Below are 20,522 nucleotides of genomic sequence, written 5' to 3'. Positions count from 1 at the left end.
ATGGTGTTTTGCTATTCTGTCAACCCTAAATCAAGTTTATACAAAATGTCGTTTACACTATATTACATTACTCTGGGAATATATTATGTCTCAGCATGACTGTATAAACACGATTGTATAACAATTTGTTATCTGTTTACACACATGATGTGTCCTGTTGTCAAATAGAAATTGATAAAAAAAAAAAACAAAAATCGCCTACTTTTAAATCAAATTTGGAGCAAGAAGAAAATATCCAATTTGAAAATAAACTACACCACGTTAAGCTTTAACTTTTCATCTTTTTCTTGGTCGCAGCAGCTAAGGTATATCATAAGTAAAAGTATTTTATTTATTTTTTCAAAGCTGACCACTCTTCCGAATAATGACATTTTCCTGTAAGAATAACGGCAGAAGTAAGCCATCTGACATCACTGTTAAAAATCCAAATTTGTTGCAAGAAGTTCAAACTTTATTTTAAAATAATCAATATCATAAAAAAGAAGACACATTAAGGATTCTGGGGATCGCAGCAGCTAAGAAAACCATTGAGAAGAAACTTGAATATCGTCTTGTAAAGATTTTTTTCCATATAACTTCTGTATAACGATTTTATCCATGTAGGGTATCTGAATTCACGCATGCGCAATATTGACCGGACTAATTCTTGACAATGTGAAGAACAGCAATGACAGTGGTTCATTTGCTTTTATAAGTGCGTGTAGGGATTTTGTGTCAAGAGTTAATAATTCATATCTCTTTTGCCGTTACACCGACAAGAGTGTTTTCGGAGACCAAAAACAGTTTCACATGCTTTTCGAGTGATTTTACCAACTTTGAGACAAACCCCCATTTTACTATCCACACTAAGAAACAAAATGGGGGTTTGTCTCAAAGTTGGTAAAATCACTCGAAACTATGTAAGACATGCGCAGTAGTGATAGATATGTAGTATAAATGTTGAAAATAGAATATTTTAATCAACAAAAAAAAGTTAAAAAAATTTTCTGTATCATATACCCAAGCGCCTGTGTTTTTGCTTACAGTTATTGCGTATTTATTCTTGCGATAACTTGGCATATCATGTACTCACTCAATTTTTATTCTTTAGTCTCTTTTTTATAGAACTTGTTATGCTGTCCCTCTCTATTATTTACCTTATTTCCTCCAGACGAAAAAGAGCGAACCATTGAAGAGACTCATGATTGGAACAGGCACGTGATCTTTTGATCGGGTTAATATTTTTTCTTCGGTCGCAACCCCGATTTTTAATATCGATCAATTTACTTATCGAAGGTATACAAATCAGTATAGGAAAGGCACTTTTAACTCTTTTAATGACGGTATAATAAGTAGACACAAGTTAAAACAAAACAATGATAAACTGGCAATATTGTATCAAAGAATACTTGCGACTCAGAGTCAGTTCAATTCAGAGTAGATTTCCTACAGCAACGTCATGAACAGTATAAGAAGACAAACTGTTTTACAATAATTACATTTTGGATGTAACACGTCTTTTTATTGGCTGAAAGTTTTTGTCTATCAGCTCATAAACATAATTTTGTCATGACCGTGACGTCATCAACTTTTTTTTTAATGATTTACTCCTAAAAAATAGAATTTAGAATTAAATTATAAAGACGGACTGTAATATTTTTTCTGTCTTTTCGAAATAACCCCCCCAAAAAAAAACGTGTTGCTACGCGGGTTATTCAGTGTGCACCACATTTTTGATGTTATTTCTTCATAAACAGAAAAAAATATTACAGTCATTCCTTAAAAGCAAAATAATATTGAGCATAATTTCAATGCAGAAATAGGAAAGGAACAGTTTAGTCTTGCTTTAATCTATAAATCAGCGAAGTGATGATAATCACACGCAAAAAAGTTGCAATAATTGAACAACAGTTCAATAGTAACCTTTATTAGCAAAAGTCAATAAAGTCTATTGAGAAAAAAGATAGATCTGAATCACAATTCCTTAACCTGTTAGCTTTATAATATTACCATAAACAGCACGTAGTTCCTATTCAAACTCCGACAATGGAAAGTCCCATTTTAAACCAATCTGATTAGAATTCAGACCTATATTAACTCGCTTGCTCGTACATATAAGATCTCATATTGAGTATAACGAAATCAGAGAACTTTATTTTAATTAGATCGATTTTAAACCACTCTGATTATTTATAATACATGGCCAAATTTAACCAAGCCTGATGGAAGTCGTTGATGAATCTGGTGAAGTCTTAACGAACGAGAAGGACGTACTTAACAAATAGCGTATCGATTTTGAAAATCTTTACAACGGGAAAAACAACACCGAATTTGAAAACGACCATTATAATCAGTCAAAAGTTCATAAACAGTTATTGGAATCTGAAATGGAAGATCCGTTGTTTATGCCGAATGAGGATTTAAACTCTAATATTAAGATTGATGAAATAACTAATATAGTAATGCATGCAAAACCAAAATCAGCAAGTGGACCAGACCAAATTCCGTACGGCGTTTTAAAGTACCCGATAATCATTCAAACATTGCAACAACTCTTCCAACTAATATTTGACACCAGTATAATTCCAACCATCTGGAGAAAAGCCATCATATGTCCAATATTGAAAGACCCGTCATCAGATCTCCGAGTACCAATGAACTATAGAGGTATAAGTCTTTTGTCGTGCACTAGCAAATTGTATAGTTCTTTTATTAATCAACGGCTCGTCATTCATCTTGAAAATAATGATATTCTTGCCGACGAACAAAATGGGTTTAGAAAAAATAGATCATGTGAAGACCATATATTTACTTTGAATAGTGTTATTAGAAATAATAAATCAGTATTTGTTGCATTCATCGATCTGAAGAAATGTTTTGATTTTATTGACAGAGATATGATGTTATACAAACTTTTGCTGAATAAAATTGATGGGAAGTTGTACAATTCTGTAAAAAGTATATACCAAAGTTCTGAGTCATGTGTTCGTATTAACGGTAAACTAACATCGTGGTTTTGCTGTAAAACTGGTGTGAAACAAGGAGATAATTTATCGCCGACACTCTTCTCCATATTTATAAACGATCTTGTCCAAGAAATTAATGACCTTAATCTTGGAGTAGACTTACTTGAAACGAAGTTATCATTATTATTGTATGCGGATGATATAGCGTTAGTTGCAAAGTCGGCTGAGGATCTTCAGTGTATGTTGAACACACTTCACCAATGGTGTAAACGTTGGAGGGTGTTAATCAATACAGATAAATCTAAATGTATTCATTTCAGAAAACCAAGAACTAAAGAAACTAATTTTGAATTTACAGTTGGAAAAAACAAATTGGAGAAGGTCGAAAATTACAAATATTTAGGGATTGCATTCGGTCATAATGGAAATTTCATAACCAACGCGGAAAATTTGTCGAAAGGCGGTGGGAGAGCACTAGGGACGATCATATCCAAAATTCACAACAATAAAGACTTCGGATTTAATGCCTACGAAAAACTGTATTACTCGTGTGTAGTTCCTATCTTAGATTATGCCTCAAGTGTTTGGGGATACAGAAAATTTCAAACAATAGACAATATTCAAAACCGTACAATACGATATTTTCTTGGTGTTCACCGTTTTGCGCCTACTCTTGCCCTACATGGGGATGTTGGATGGATCCCAAGCCAGTTTCGAAGATGGACAAACATGGTGAGGTATTGGAACAGACTACTCAAGTTTGAAGATGATCGCATAACGAAGCTCGCTTTTAATGCAGACTATAACCGTTGTGCCGACAACTGGTGTAGCGAATTGAAAGACATTCTTTGTAAACTTAATTTAGAACATTATTTTGATTCAAAAACTGCTATTAATTTGAGAACTGTAGAAATGAACATTCAGCGCCTTTATTCAAACATATGGAATGATAATATACAAAACTTCGTACTTATATAACTTTCAAATCTGCCTTTAATCAAGAACAGTATGTAAAAATCAATTTAACCAAAGTCGAACGCTCGCATTTAGCACAATTCAGATGTGGAATATTACCTCTGAGGATTGAAACAGGACGATATATAGGTGAAAGGCCAGAAAAAAGACTCTGTAAATTTTGTACTACAGACGTGACCGAAACTGAAACTCATTTTTTACTAGACTGTACATTCTATTCTGATATACGAGAACATGTGTTTGGTGAACTTTTATTAACTACTTCCTTTATATCTATGGACAATAATGAAAAGCTTATTTTTTTAATTATAAGTCATACTCGAAAACTAGCCAAATACATCGTACAGGCATATTTCAAAAGATGCAATTCTGTTTACAAATAGCTTAATATCTTAAAATTAACATTCGTCAACAAAAAGATAATTTCATGAATAATTTGTTATTTTGAAGAACGTGATAAAATTGTTTTATAATTATTTAATTTCATTTGAGGTGACTTATAGGTCCATTGGGCCGGGCGTATTAATATTAATATTTATAATATATTGTATGTTTAAAATCTGTACATATTTACACATGTCACTATAATAAATAATTTACTTACTTACTTTTATAACGAATAACATACGGAAGTTTCCTATAGAGGATTTCTGCATGTGGTTTCGATGAGATGAAAAATGAAAAGGGCACTATTGAGTTCTTATTGAACAATTTTAAATTATATCTTTTAGGAACCAAATTATCATGTAGATGAGCGATACAGGCTCAATACTTCCACAATAAATCTCTATCCTAAGGATAAAATTAAATAAAAATTTATAATATCTATAACCGTGCTGTATTTTTTTAGCACATTACATTAATTCATTGAATCCGAGATGTAATTGAAAAAACGTACACAACTGAGAAAAGTACACTGCATAAGAAGGAGTCAGTAAGTGATTTTTTTGTTTTTGTTTTAGCATGGATATTATCTAAAAAATGAGAAATTAACTATCAGGGTATAAAAATGAGCATCGGTCATTGATACGTTAGAATTCGTAAGAGTGAGTTGAGGTGGATAAATCGATTTGTATATTAAGAAGGTATCATTGAAAAACATCGATTGAGTGTTGTAACTTCACTCTTCGTAAAATGTTTAGCTGTACAGGTGAAGTGTGATTCAGAACAGTTAAAGAATAAATCTTTTATAAGAGGGGCACAGTTTATCCCCATCGGGTACATCACATAACTATATTTTATCTTCAAGATGACAATACATATTATCTAGGAAAAATTCTATTTGCTTTAAGCATTAGTTTGTGTGTCCACTTAGTGTTATCATTTATTTTCACATCTCGTGGTGCATCAACATGATCATGTATCACATGGTGTGGTCTATCTTTATATTCTACAAAAACTGAATCGTTGGAAAGAACTCTCGTTCTCATCGTGTATGCCATACAAATAATTGTTTTAAAGGCTATTAGTTCATTTAATATCACAGCATAATAATAGTTCATTTAATATCACAGCATAACAAGAGCTACATTATATGCAACTAAATAAATACAAAACATCGTATCTTTCCCTTTCCTATGGGACTATACAGTGTCCACTGTAATTTATAATATAAGTCATAAGATTCTCACAATCTTTTAGTTTTTGTTTGAAACAGTAACATTATATATATAGCTGTGTCAGTTCATATATGTCCTCTTTTTAGCATCTGTTGTCATCCAGATTTTATCTTCAGCCTATCTTCAACTTCTGTTAAAAGAGGTCCATGTTGAATGCGTTATACAACATTGCTGCCTGGGTAGGACTGTTGCCTTAAAAATAGATGGATGCAATATCTCATGATATAAAAGTTTCGTTAGATACTGTTGAATTTATAGTGACCGATGAATGTTTTCAATTATATTGAGTTTCGCGAATTCACTTTGTATCTTTTTAGCCATGATTCAATGTTGGATAACTCGAATATTCAATGGGAAATATGTCATGCAAATCCAGGACGATATATCTAATATTATGAATTTATTATACGTTCGGTCAATGTATTAGGTCGATTTAGAAATTGGAAAAAGGGCAAGATTTCTTCCTACATGCAGTAGATCACATAAAAAAACGCCCAAAAGAGTTATTGCAAGGGTTCTTTTACTGTTGAGTGCGTGGCATTCTTTCAACTCGACTGGTATATAGAATGAACAAAGTCCGACCAGATATTTTAAGCTATCAAAATAACCTGCGTTGTAAGCTTACAAATCATGACAAATCAGATCAATTCGGTTTAGAACGTCATGTGCCATCCTTATCATTTTGTGTGGGATAAAAAAATCAACTATTAAGGGACAGTTTAAATCTATATATATACTGAACTTCGCCATTTACTACCTCCTTTAACTCGATCTGCCCGTTTACCGGTACATGCAATAATTGAATGTAGGACAGAAAGTCACAGGACAAAAAGTCACGGACAAAAAGTCACAATTCAGTTTTGAGATTATTTTTTTTCGAATAAAAAAACACTTATTTTTACAAACATTTTTGCCTTTTCTTGAACTATTATACATAAAGCAAATTTGTAAACAAAAAGTTTTTTTTATAAATCAATAATTATCAAATAATTAAAATTTATTGATAAGAAAACAATTTGTCAAAGTGGCTTGGTACTTAAATGGCTTCATGGTGCCAAAAATAAATCCTTTGCATGATAAACAATTGACAAATCTTCATTTATCAAGGCTGATGAACAATTTCCTAAACTGTAAATTAAATGAATATATGTAATAAAAAGACTGTTTCAAGAACTTCCTCTTATACATTCAAACAATTACGAACAAATCAATTGTGACTCAGTTTTGTTCTATCAAATTTGTGACTTTCTGTCCGTTTACCACAATAATTGGTATAGCTTCATGTATAATCAAATGTTCTTACCTCTGAAGAAGTTTCTGTTTGTTTGAAAACGGTTTCTAGCAGAATTTCTTAATGTTCTTTGTTGAACGTTGAATCTGGGACGGTTTTGAACACGGCGTTGGGATTGGATTCGAGAAGATCTCCTTGAGTTTCTAAAATTTTGATTTTGAGATCTTCTTCTGGCAGTGTTGAATCGTGAAAAAGTTTGTTGTCGGCGTGGTTGGAAACCAACTGCTCTTTGTCCCCAACTTTGGCGTCTTCTAAAGCCTCCTACAAGGAATCTGTTTCTGTACGATTCATCTGAATCGTCGTCGTTATTATTGCTGTTATCGTCATACAAGCCATTTGAATCTGAGTCTCTGTAATCCCTGTATTTTCCGACAAATGAATCGCCATAATTGTCTGAATCTCTGTCCCAGAACTGGGCACATATGCTTCCAACAAGTACAGAAATTATAATTTCACGGAACATCATTGTAAAAGTAGCCTTTTCGTCAGGACTGCCAGTCTGAAGTGTAATGAATACATTGTAGAGACTGTATTTTATACATTCGAAACGATGATTATAATTGTCTATTGATAATTATTAACCAATAATCACTTAACGTCATTCACTACGACCACTGTCAACAACCAATCAAAACGCTCGAGTTAAGCTTTACAACGAAGGCGTGTATTTTATTATAATTATATTACTGATCTTTATAAGAAATTTGACAGTTATAAAGGTCGATCTCGGCATTTAAAAAAAGTCAACAATTGTATTCTGTTAGTTCGGTGGAATGCTGGGAAATCCATGCCTATAATTGGAATTTTAGCCTAGGTAAAAAGTATCTTGAAGAATTTTTTTAATATATATATAAATCACTTGTGACATTCGTGCCAAGATATAACAAAAGAATCTCATTTAAAGAAATTCTGATCCTGTTTTTTTTTCAATTAGATATCAGAACAAAACACCAATTTCAATTTATTTCAAAACCTATAAGAAGGATTTTTTTTGTTCTGGGTGTGTATCTTTTATCGTGAAAATTATTTTTATAAAAGAATACTTATGAACAAAACGTTTACTGGAAAATACAAGGAATCACCTAAACTGTTGGGTTTTCAATATTGACATGTATTTATGACGATGACTAAGGTCATGATTTTGTCAAACGAGTTTGATTGCCTTATAATAATTGTTCAATAATTACCCTTGTCCGACAATTTACATTTACATATCTATAATATAGGTGTTGTTGGACAGGATAATTATATATTTATTGCTTACCTTGTACAATGCAGTTTAGAGGCCTGTCAAATAATATGTTCTATAATGAGACAAAATTTGATTTCCGCGTGTGTATTAATAATGCAAGGGGAATTTAATGATGATAATTGTGTATACACGATGTAGGTTCCCAGGGATGTCCCTTGTTAACTCGTTTTTATTCATCTATTTTTTTTTAAATATTTATTTCAGATTGCCGAATTCATTTTCGACTGGATATGATGTTGAAAAAGTACGGATTAACCTATAAAATCAACGTTGGAACTTTCCTGAGGAATATAAACGGATAATAGAAAAAAATTTCATTGCACGAATTGTGCATTGTCTCAAGTATTTTTTTAGTTGGACAAACAGGTGGGACAGTTTTAAGCAGCGTTTAACGAAATTACTTTTATTTTGGTAAGGAACAATTCTCTTTAATGAATCAAAAAGAAAGAAAGAAGACTATATGATGAATGTATACAGATCAATGGGTCACCGTACGGCAGTCAACCATGAGAAAAACTCATACTCAATAGTTCGATATAAGAGGCCGCGGCAAGACAAAATGTGATTATGTCAAAAGAGAAAATCAATTATCTGATGTATGCTAACAAACAATCAACGAAAAATAAATTTGACAGAAAGCAACCAACGAGAACCACATACTTTTACAGGCTCTTGACTTGGTTAAGGCACATAAATTATGTGGCAGGGTTAAACATGTTTGTGAGCACTCAACTCTCCTAGCTTCGGACAAGTGGTGTAACACAAAACAAATAAACCCATCACTAAAAAATGAATACACAAAAGCTACATATGGCCAGTAAGCAAACATCTAGGTGTCTATTTCTCCAACAACGTGGAATGACCATATTGAACTTTTTTTTCAATCTTACAAAAGAATAAACATAAATAAATGAGGAAAATGAAAATATGTTCTTGATAGGTTTAGTCTTGAAAATTTTACATATCATTTGTTCGACCTATTCTTGAATATATGCAGACGTTGTATGGAAATCCCAAAATCAGAATGTCATCACTAAACTTGAGAATATTCATTTGATGCTGCCGAAAGTTAATGGGAAAAATATTCTGATAGACGATGCAAGAAGTTTAGTTAAATAATATGTTATTGCAATGCAATAGGATTGGACACACGTTAAAACAACTTATATTATGTGCTTTCCTTAAATATACAATACACATATATGATGAGAACAAACACATAAATAATATAGCTTCACTGGTTAAAGAAAATAAAGGAAGAGTCGCACATTGGCATGGCAACAAATAAAAATGCAAACAAGACAAAAGAAAATGACAAAAACAAAACTGATGACTTGGAATGCTAATTTTTTTTTGACTATTTAATGAAAAAAACAAACTTTATATATATATATATATATAGAAAAATTTAGAGTCAATTTCTCATTATATGCATCTTTTCCAAACAATAGCTTTTTAATATCAATCTGTATGTTCATATTTATAGGATCAGGAACCAGGGACATTATTATGGCATGCTAGAAACCGCAAGAGCATTTAGTATCATTCACTACATGTTTCTTATCTTAGTCTACGTTTAGTGCACTGCACTGGTGTCTTGGACTTGTATGCAGCATATGAAATTTTCTGGGCCCTTCACCATAATATGTCGGAGGTCTATACATGATTCACCTTTTTTCCCGTTTGAATTTTGGGATAGTTGGTTCGTTTCTTATAGTTGGATTTTAATTATTCCATGTTCTGACAGTAGATGGTACGAGTACGAATGACCTTTTCAGTAATTCGTAGTCTACATCCAGTGGGTATATAATTATCATTATTTCTTATGTTGTATCCACTGACATCAGATGTAACTGGAGGTACTAGTAGATAGTCGATTAAATATTGATTTCTGCTAATGTTTCCCAGTCCGTTTCAAAATATAAGGATTCTAAACTTGATAATTTTGTAAGATCTGTTACTATCCTTGCAGTTTCTAGTTGTATTTTTTCTAGTTTATTATATTCATATTAAAAATTCAAAACACCCTTCCTATACTTCGCATTCATATTCCAAAAGTGGTCTCATAAAAGTGATATAGATATTTGATAAGCTTTTTTGGAAAGTGTAAATTTTAGTTTCCTCAGTACATTTACTTGCAAGACGACGCAACCATAGATTAGTTCTTTCATTTAATTTTGAATAACAAAACTCCAGCGTATTTAAGATACTTAATTAATGCCTGATTCAGTGGGAAGTAGACATGACTCCATCATACAAGACAACGACATAATGGTTACACAATTCAACAAACAAACGTGGCATTTATATTCTGAAAAGTTTCCCTGCAACAACAAGACTATGAATCACACTTAAATTAGACATCAGATTCACTGATCTAATTCAGGGAATTTATAAAACAATCAGTCTTTCTGTTTATATTATTCATTGGAAAAAAAGACAAAAGCCTACTATACAGTAACACTGAACATGTCCTATTTAATTAATACAAGATGAGAAAATTAAAAAAAATGAGGAAATTGTGGAACAAAATAGACAAAGCAAGTTCATATCACTACCTTGTTTGAAAGTTAGTTAATGTTTAGAGCTTCAGTCTGTAATTACTGAAAAGTATAAAAGAAATTATCTATTTTAACTATCAAATGTAAAGGCTGTACACTGAAAGTTTGAAGGCATGTCTTACTGTGATGTACATATGAACCCTGTTTAGTGCTAGACCAACACGCTGATCCAGCAGAATATCAACATGCTAGCTCACATGGTAAAAGTATACAGGAAGACATGTACATATTAACCTGACTCAAACTATGGAAACAAGTTAAATATTATCATCGTAGATTTTTCATGTTTGATCAGTATAAAGGAAATTTGAAAATTAAATAAGTGTCGCCTTATAAAATATGCTACACACGAAAAGTGATTTCTATCCACAAAAAAACAAAACAGAAGTGTTTATAAAATACCTCGTATTGGACCTGCATTTCAATTGATAGGTAACCAACCAGGCAAATGTAGGTCGCCTTGACCATTTTTCATGCTTCACTTGCCTTGGTCATATCTAAGATACTGTATCCATGCTTTCACATCGGAATACATAATTTTCTATATTTTTTCCACTCTTTGGATGAAAATCAAATAAAAAGTAAATTTTGTTTAATACTATTCAAAAGAGTGTAGGTATGAAGTTCTTCAATGTGGAGATGTGAAAAATAGGTGTGCCCGGCTGTCGAAAAGTTGAGAAATTATATAACAGTAGATGTTACCCAAACTTATTATGCAAAAATAGATGAATTGTGCAGTCTTTATATCAGTACAAATGTCTTTTATTCATAGTAACTTTAAGATAGTGAAAACCAGTAGTATATTCAATGAATATATTTAAACAATTAATGTTCTATCGATATTAAGGAAAATTCATTTCCGATATAAAGTTTAAAACTTGTAAATGAGGGATTTTACAAAATCACTAAATCCTTCAGTAATTTACAAATTCCATGATTTTACAAAGTCACTGTAATACATACAATACATCATTTCATGTTCTTTCTTTATTTTCTATTATATTTTTCACCTTTTTCATATATTTATTTATTCATTGCAGAGCATACCAATATTTGTGTTTTTACCAATACGTATATTATTTGTATGTTAGGAGACGATTTGTCAAAGCAGAGACATAAAATACAATATTATATGTCTCTGGTCAAAGCAAATTTGCTTGTTTCTGAATCCTAGATAGTTATTTCAAGTGTATTGTATTGTTATTAGATGATTTATCTGAGTATATATGATTATCAAAATTTCACTTTCGTAAACCATAGTAAACTGTTTGGATTCATGGGTCTCTTAATTAAAATTGAAAAAAAAATCTTATTTTACAAATAAATCCGTAGATTGTTCAATTGCATAAATAATTATTTTCACAGAGTACACGTCTAATAAAGTGATACATTTTGTTGTTTTTTTTTTGCTTTTGTTTCGTTTTGTTGATTGTTTGTTTGATTTTATTTGTTTTTTTCTTCTTTTTGTGTTTTTGTGTGTTTGGGATGAAGGGTAGGTATAAAAATATACCAATAAGACTAATTAGTAATCCGAATTGATATGGGTTAGAATGGTAGATGTAAAAAAGAAAACATATTGCATCTTGGTGACCGTCGTTCCAGACAGTGTGCACAGCCTCGGGACTTCCGTACTGTAGTTATTAATAAATATATTACTAACTGTACATGACAACTAATCATTTAAGGTCGCTTATTTATGTTAATTATCTTAGATGTATTATGTTTTATCACTTCATGAGCAGTTGAAAACATTCTTTGATCTTTTCAGGGATGATATGCATGCAATAGAATAGATTTAAGGGCCGTATTTTTTATCGAAAGTGACAGTTCAGCCTATATAGCAAGAAGGAGAAGAAGCTTTTATATCAGTCTACAAATAAAGTTCAAATTATGTTTTATTTATAGGGACCCCAACCAAATAACAAGTCCATGATATAAGATTTGTACTTTAAGCTTTAAATGATTTTTTTTACTGAAATGAAAATGAAAACAACTAAATGAAGTGAATTGCATGGGTTTTTTTAAAAACATAAAAAAATGGAGTTGGACGATATTTATATTTGTACTTCAAAGATTTAAATGAGCAATTAATTCTGAAATAAAATTAAACTTGAAAAAATCTTTTGGGTCCGCGCGTATACATGTATGCAACCTTTAACTTGACTCAAGGGGGCCTTATTTGGAGATACGGGTTGTCCATATGTTAAACATATTCAATCTTTCCTAGAAAGGTAACGTTATTATACTATTGCACGTGTGTGTCTGTTTATATCTGGTCCTGAACATCCATGAAATATTTACCGCTGGACATTAAGCAACCAACAATCAATCATGGCAATCATGGCAATGTGTCTTTTTGTCACGGGATTTATATCTATGAGTATGTTTATATCGGGTAACATGACCATCGGCAGGATTCGGAGTTCATTTCGATGGATAAATAGATGGCTTTCTAGTAGTTGTTTACATGTGTTATCCAGACCAAGGATTTGTATAGTTATATATAGCTATACAAATCCTTGTTCAGACCAAGTTTTTCAGTTTTAAATTTGAAAAAGGCAAGAAAAGCTGATACTTTAAATTATACCAAGTTTTTTAGTTTTAAATTTGAAAAAGGCAAGAAAAGCTGATACTTTAAATTATTACGATGTACTGCATGGTTTATTGTTCCCAATGAAACTTTTGTAGTTCTGATAAACATCTTAGTATGTTATAAAGGATCCTTGATGTTATAAATCAAATTAAAAAGTTTTAGTCAATTCGGTTGTAATGAATTTGGCAGTCTATACCCCTTTCCTTACGGCACATCGTTTTTTTTTAGATGTTCGTTGAAAGCAAGTTTTTGTTTTGTTTAATAATATCAGTATTATTAAGTTTTTCCAAATGACTCCTTTAATTAAATATTATACAGGAATATATATTTCCATCTTCTCGGGTCGGCGTTCAGGTTTATAGTATAATCCTAAATCCATTTCCTTTTTGTGACGTCACTCTACTGACCTTGGTTGCCGGTGTGCTTACAACTTTCTTTTTGACGAGGAGACACTTATATTCACTATGTCTATGATAAGAACTGTAGCCTCATCAGCTTTACAACAAAGCAAGGTATGAGTTTATCATGTCTCCTCAAATTAAGAGGAGAAATTACACTGGGAGGCATGTCACCAAGACAGTGTATAGTTGATAACAAAAATTATATTATGACCTCCCATATTTACCTATCTCGTTACGAAATCGCCAGAAAGTGAGCTTATTCTTGAATACTCATGAAGAGAAAGTATGTAATGATATAATTTATAAAGACAGAGTATAAAACACGTTGTGACTAGTTGCCTAAATGATCAATTGATGTATTACTACTACTAGTACTAGGCATTTATTTTGCCATTAGCTATTATATTATAACCCGCAAATTGTCAAAAAGTAACCTTATATTGTAATAAGAAATAGTGGGTCTCACTTCTGTAAATTCTGAAATTATTGCAATGTTTTTATTAATCGCATTGATATGAGGTCGCATTATGATATCTGATACATATGTCTGTAGCCAGTGTAGGCAGCTTTTCCAGAAATCGCAATAATTAATCTTGCATTTTCGTCCATTCTTCAAAAATCGAAATAGTAAATGCACGCAATACTTTCTGAATTTACAGAAATAAAGAATAAGAAGTATCAAGAAGAATAATTTTAGCCACAAGAAAACAATTACAGCGCCAAGGAATCTTAATCAATTCCTTATTTCAAAATATAAAAATAATGTATGAATGTTTTTTTTTTAAAAATGTGTAATAAAGTGATTTTTTCTGTACTCACAGTAGATTTTGTGGTGTAAACACAGCCATATTTTTCAATTCCTTTTGATGAACCTAAAGCATGTTAAGAATATGTTTAAGATAATGTATTTACAAAATGTACTGTTTTCATCAAAGTGTATAAATGAATGAATCATAATTTATATAGTGTCGCAGAGCTCCAGATAAGCTGCTTATTTGCGTGATCACGCAATAAAAACTATTGAAAACCCAATGCAATTGACGATTGCAGCGTTCAAAAACCCAATTCATGCACAGGTAAACCCAATTAAATGTCAAAACCATGCGTTCTCAACCCTTCTAGTCGTTTTCGTGTGCGTTATTTCATGTAAATTTATGTTTGTAATAGTTATAATTGGAGATCTCCTTTCGTTCTAAAATTAGAGCGTTACATCAAATCTGGGTCCCTGTTGGATTTGTCCGTTGTTCTGAACGTGCTGATGTAAACAGATTTCGATCTTCTCTTTGTTTATCCAATTAGTGTAAGTCATGTGATCATAATTATTTTCGTATTGCTTAGGGTTTATGAATGATGATGAATGAATTAAAACTAAAGTAAATTTCCGGTAAAAACATTGAATAGAAGCATGTTTTCAGCTTCTTTTTGATAGCTGAGGGATAATTATGATGATAACAAGACTCAGCTAGTGTTATCAGGAAGTGTTCCTCTGACGCACGGGTTCATGCAATGGCACATCCAGGGCGAGTATACGCGCCTTAACGAGGATATGACTAATCAGTGGTGCAAGAATTAAATCAGTTGGAACAGTGAAAGGCCAAATCAGTTATATAGTTGAAAAGCAATGGAAACCAAAATTTCTAAAACGGGACAAATAATGACCAGATAATTCTATGTAATTAAAATTAAACAAAAACATACAAGTATTATTTTAGTTTTCTCAAAAAGATTTTTTTTTTTCATTTCTCTTGATGAATGATCCAACTGGAAACTTATTTATTATTCAAAAAAAAAGTAGGTCTGGCGAATAGTTGATAGGACTTGCAAAACTGTCTTACATGATCTAATGTTCACAAGTACTACATAAAAATCTAAAACTTAGCCACACCTACCCAAAATAAACCGAAGGGTGATGGAATGAGCTCTAGAAAGGTATTTAGTTACTGTCCCACTAGTGGCACCAGTTTATATGAGTTGAGGGAAAATACAAAACTGGCAGAACAGTTGAAACAAACCGGACACAATTTAAACAAAATTTGGTCATCAGCGTATACTTCTTCTTGTCGCTAATTAGTGAGACCGGAAATAGTTATTGTTACTTTCGAGGCTAATTGTCGAAACATATTTTGGGACAGGGACCCAACTCTATATTATGGATCTATTAATAGCGAACGACGGGTGTCAAGAGTGGTTCCACCTGAAATGTATTGGCATCAAAATGCCGCCTTAGGCAACATACTGGATGTGCCAATAAAATAAATAACTAAAAGATAGCTTTTGTGAATTGTTCATATCTATAATTGACGTAAGCTCCCTTTCGATTTTCATAAATTTTAGATTTTACATTTCGGAGTTACAGAATTTTATTCATAAAAAAGGGGGGGATTTTTCAGTTTTCGGACAATAACTCTAAAATGCTTTGAGCTGTTTTCATGAAACTTTGGTGACTGGTTTATCATATTTATATCTATTTAAATAAGCTCCCTTTAAGTTTTTTTTTTTATAAATTTCATATATGACATTGAGAAGTTATGGAACTTTATTCGTTGAAAAAGTGACCGGCGTATCGTGTGCTCATGGTGCAACTCTTTATTTGTATTAGCATTGGCATATCTCATTTCCTCAAAGATTACTTGGCCCTGCACCTTCAGTCATAGTTCATTGACTGAATGTTTTACATATTATTCAAAGTATTGCCATTTTTATTTCACCTGGCATTTGCATTTCACTATCAAAATGACATGTAAATTGAACAGACAAGCAAGACATATATCAGAGTTCTTGAAATCTTTTTTCCCCTGGTGGTCCTTGAGGAAAATATGGTGGTCCTCACTATTATTTCTATTGCAAAATACTAAAATTGTGCTGGACCTTTGCAAATTTTGGTGGTCAAATCCCTATGACCACCACTTTTCGAGAACTCTGATATATGTGTCAGCAGTTTATGTTTATCAGTCTGTTGTGAATTTGTGAAACAAAGCATTTTCTACTGCATAGAACTTGAATCTTGATTTCAAAATTATGATTTAATATGTTCCAGAATTAGTTATATAATGCCTGGAGTGGTCCATCGACTTTTCAAAACCTTTTTCATTCATGTGTGGTGTCATTGGTTTTAAGCATGAAATATTTGCCACTAGACTTAAAGCAGACACAAGAGAGTCAGTCTAAAAATTTAAAGAAAGGAAAACAGAACGGTAAGATTTAAAAAGAAAGAAAGGAAAACAGAACTGTGAGATTTAAAAAGAAAGGAAAACAGAACTGTGAGATTTAAAAAGAAAGAAGCAATCACATGTTTTCTCAAATGAAAAATTCATTATATTTTTTTTTATGTTTTAATAAAGTTTTTCTGTTTCATTAGGTGCTGTTTCCAGCTGTCTCAATAGGTGTACGAAATGCATCTTCCAGTACAGTAAGTAACTTCATTTGTTCAGGTGTGACAACAGTCTAAACAGACTTATGAATAAAAGTTTTTTTAACTGTTGATAAAATTTTGTATTTTTCAATTTTCGATACAGCTTTTAAAAGTGCAGACTTCTGTATCACAGAAGACAATATCATGACAAAAGTGCTGAATCAAATGTTTTATCACATTCAGTTTTCTTTCCATTGTGTCTTGGTTAGGTACTCAATATAAGTGTTGGTCAACAGTATAAAAAATATTTGGAATAATCAAATAGGTATGATAGATTTGTAATCAGTATTTCATTTTGATATACTAGTACATGTATTTGTCCTATTTGTTTGGAAAATGTAATTAATAAATGAAAAAAAAGATCTAAAGAAATTTGTATTTTCCATTCTATACTTGAGATTCTCCTTTATACAGATGATTAAAAAAATACAACCTACAAGGTATAACAATGGTTTGCTAATGTTTAACTCCACTAGTCAACATTGCTATTGATATCAAATTTATCATGATTATAATAAAATAAACAAAATATAACACATTTTGTTAATAAAACCTTTATACAAATGTATATTGTTCAATAATTTTTACTGGTATAGGCAACTCTCAATAATATATCTGGGAAGCCAAAAGTTACATTCAAAATTTCACAAAGCATCAGAGTTGGATTATGTGTCACTCTGGTTACTAAAACTTCAGAAGCTTATCATATCTGACAGCACAATATACTTATTACTTTTGTCGGTAATGACTAAATCTGAACAAGGATGTATCTGTATTAATTATTTAAACCCTTTATGTTTAAAATCTCATATATAACCTTGCCTTGATTGTACTGGATCCTATAGCAGATTATTATTTGCTAGTATTAAAAGTTATATATAACTTATAAGTATGATTTTGAACATTTTAACTGGGATTCAATGAAGCAGATGTATCGTTGTTGTCAATTATTATAGTGTATAATATTTGATAATTTTTCAATCGTTTACTCTTGATTTTTGTTTCTATCATCAAGTAAACAAGAATCATGTCTTTACAATCTTATCAATATGTTATGGTCAACTGTATGACAGTATGATAACTGTAGTTATAAGGTTTTAGTTGTATTCAAATGCCCTGTTTTTTAACATCAGTTGTTAATTAATGTCAAAGTCACAAATGGTTTCACTACAAAGTTTTCACAATTTGCTTTGAAAAGTCATACTGGGAAAATATCCAGTGGTTTGAAGAGGTTGTTTTTCTAGACCAGTAGTAATGACCGACTGGTAGCTTTAACTAAAAAGTTCAGAGTAAAAAGGAAGGGTAACTTTTTGTATATACCAAAAGGCTCGGGAAGCAATAATTAAAGTGAAAAAACAAAAATGGTTGAGGGCAAAATAATGAGTTTTGTACCCTTTGTAAGATATTTACATTTAGTTGGATATTCCCCCTAAAGTCATAAAATAAGGCATTCAAAAACTCAAAATTACTTAAAACTTGTTACAATTCAAAACCAGTCAAAGTCAATCTCATTCTTCAAGCCAAGTGCACATATCACCCTTTATGAGAAGACCATCAACACTGAGTCCTTCTTTTCAAACTTTGTTGCAGAACATAAGTATCCTTACCTCTGACAGTTAATGCACCAAAATTTGGTAATGTTAAGTTATCAAGTTGAGGTCTGTTCCCTAATAACTTATCACATTGATGTAGGTCAATTTCAAATTCACCTATTGGAAATCATTTATTAGCTCTCCTGGCCTAAAAAGCCATGTGAGCTATTGCCAGCACTAAATTGGTGTCTGTTGTCCATCCTTGTCATAAAAATAATTATCTTCTCCTTTGAATCTATAAGAACAAAAATTACCAAACTCTACCTGAATGTTCCTTAGGGAATCTTGTTTAAAAATTTTAGCCAAAGATTTGTTCCATCATCAAACATGGTCGCTTTTGCTAAAAATAGATTATAAGAGGTTAAATGCAGTGTTTGGCTTGTATCCCAAAAACTAATTTATTAAAAGCAAAACTGACACATGTAAACATGTCCAGCAGCTCAAGGTATATTTTATCTATCAGAAAACCCATTTTTTATACGACCGCAAAAATTTGCGGTCGTATATTGGTATGACGTTGGCGTCGATGTCGTCGTCGTAGTTTAGTTTAAGTGAATGGATCTCTTTGAAATTTTACCATACGGTTCAATACCACAAAAGGTAGGTGGGGATTGATTTTGGGGGTTATGGTACCAACAGTTAAGGAATTAGGGGCCAAAAAGGGGCCAAAAATAAGCATTTTCTAGTTTCCAGACAATAACTGTGGAACGGTGTATGGATCTCTCTGAAATTATACTACAAGTTTCCACACCACAAAGAGATGGTTAGGATTTGCTTTGGGGGGTTATGGCTCAAACCGTTTAGGAATTAGGGACAAAAAAGGGGGAAAAACAAGGTTGTCCTGGTTAATGGACAAATACTTTAGTACAAAACATATATAAAGCAGTGTAAGGGAGATAAATCAAATACATCATTGAAATTATCTCCCTTACACTGCTTTTAAATTATGTATAAAGTAATGGTTAATGAACAATTAAGATCATTTAAAACAGTGTAAGGGAGGTAATCCAAATACAACGTTTTGGTTACTTCCCTTACACTGCTTTTAAATTATGTTTAAAGAAATGCATATTTATAAAGGAAGACCAGTAAAAATATCTGCAAATGTTGCATCTTTTTTTTTTACAAAAAAATCCATATGAAAGATTTGACACTATATTTTAAATTCTATTATAAAATAGATTAAGTTAGCACTATGGTAAATTCAAAAGGGGTAATTATGGTTGCAAACTCCATTGGAAATTTGATTGAGATAATGACCATATCTTGAGGGAAAGAATTTTTTGGGGGAAAAAAAGGGGGGGGGGGGTAAAAGAAATTGTAGGGGGGTCAATTTTTTCTCATTTCAGATTTCAGAAATTAAAAAGAATTATTCTTCAAATATTATTTTTTTTTCAAATTTCAAATATTGAAAAATTTCAAGAAGTAATCTTTAATTGCACAGTATGGCGCATTAGATTTGTAAAATCTTTGACCACATTTATTTATTTGTTATGCCGAATCTAACCGTGTATTTAGATTTTTAATTTTGGGTCCAGTTTTCAAATTGGTCTACATTAAGGTCCAAAGGGTCCAAAATTAAACTTTGTTTGATTTTAACAAAAATTGAATATATGGGGTTCTTTGATATGCTGAATCTAAACATGTATTTAGATTTTTGATTTTTGGCCCAGTTTTCAAGTTGGTCCAAATTGGGGTCCAAAATTAAACTTTGTTTGATTTCAACAAAAATTGAATATATGGGGTTCTTTGATATGCTGAATCTAACTATGTATTTAGATTTTTTATTTTTGGACCCCGCTATCAAATTGGTTCATATTGAGGTCAAAAGGGTCCAAAATTAAACTTCGTTTGATTTCATCAAAAATTGAATTATTGGGG

General features: G+C 31.6%; 1 protein-coding gene and 1 long non-coding RNA gene across 3 annotated transcripts in view; one reads left to right on the top strand and one right to left on the bottom strand.

Moving 5' to 3' along the window:
* Window positions 1–5,408: 5,408 nt before the first annotated feature.
* Window positions 5,409–7,321, bottom strand: LOC127730507 (uncharacterized). The gene is made up of 2 exons (XR_007995131.1): window positions 6,843–7,321; window positions 5,409–5,731 (listed from the first exon to the last, which is right to left on the bottom strand). It is a non-coding gene; the product is annotated as an uncharacterized LOC127730507 (long non-coding RNA).
* Window positions 7,322–13,613: 6,292 nt separating this feature from the next.
* Window positions 13,614–20,522, top strand: part of LOC127730479 (citrate synthase, mitochondrial-like) — a 45,071-nt gene continuing 38,162 nt past the window's right edge. For both annotated transcript variants that reach the window (XR_007995118.1, XM_052238908.1), the window contains exons 1-2: window positions 13,614–13,748; window positions 16,996–17,046. Coding sequence is in view for 1 of the 2 variants with exons in the window: in XM_052238908.1 (XP_052094868.1) it covers window positions 13,701–13,748; window positions 16,996–17,046 (99 nt within the window). In the remaining variant the exon portion in view is untranslated. The remainder of the gene's footprint in view (window positions 13,749–16,995; window positions 17,047–20,522) is intronic.

The sequence above is a fragment of the Mytilus californianus genome, unplaced genomic scaffold, assembly GCF_021869535.1.
Source record: "Mytilus californianus isolate M0D057914Y unplaced genomic scaffold, xbMytCali1.0.p SCAF_2, whole genome shotgun sequence".
NCBI lineage: Eukaryota > Metazoa > Mollusca > Bivalvia > Mytilida > Mytilidae > Mytilus > Mytilus californianus.
The sequence above is the reverse complement of the archived record's forward strand: the minus strand, read 5'-3'. Positions and strand labels throughout refer to the sequence as shown.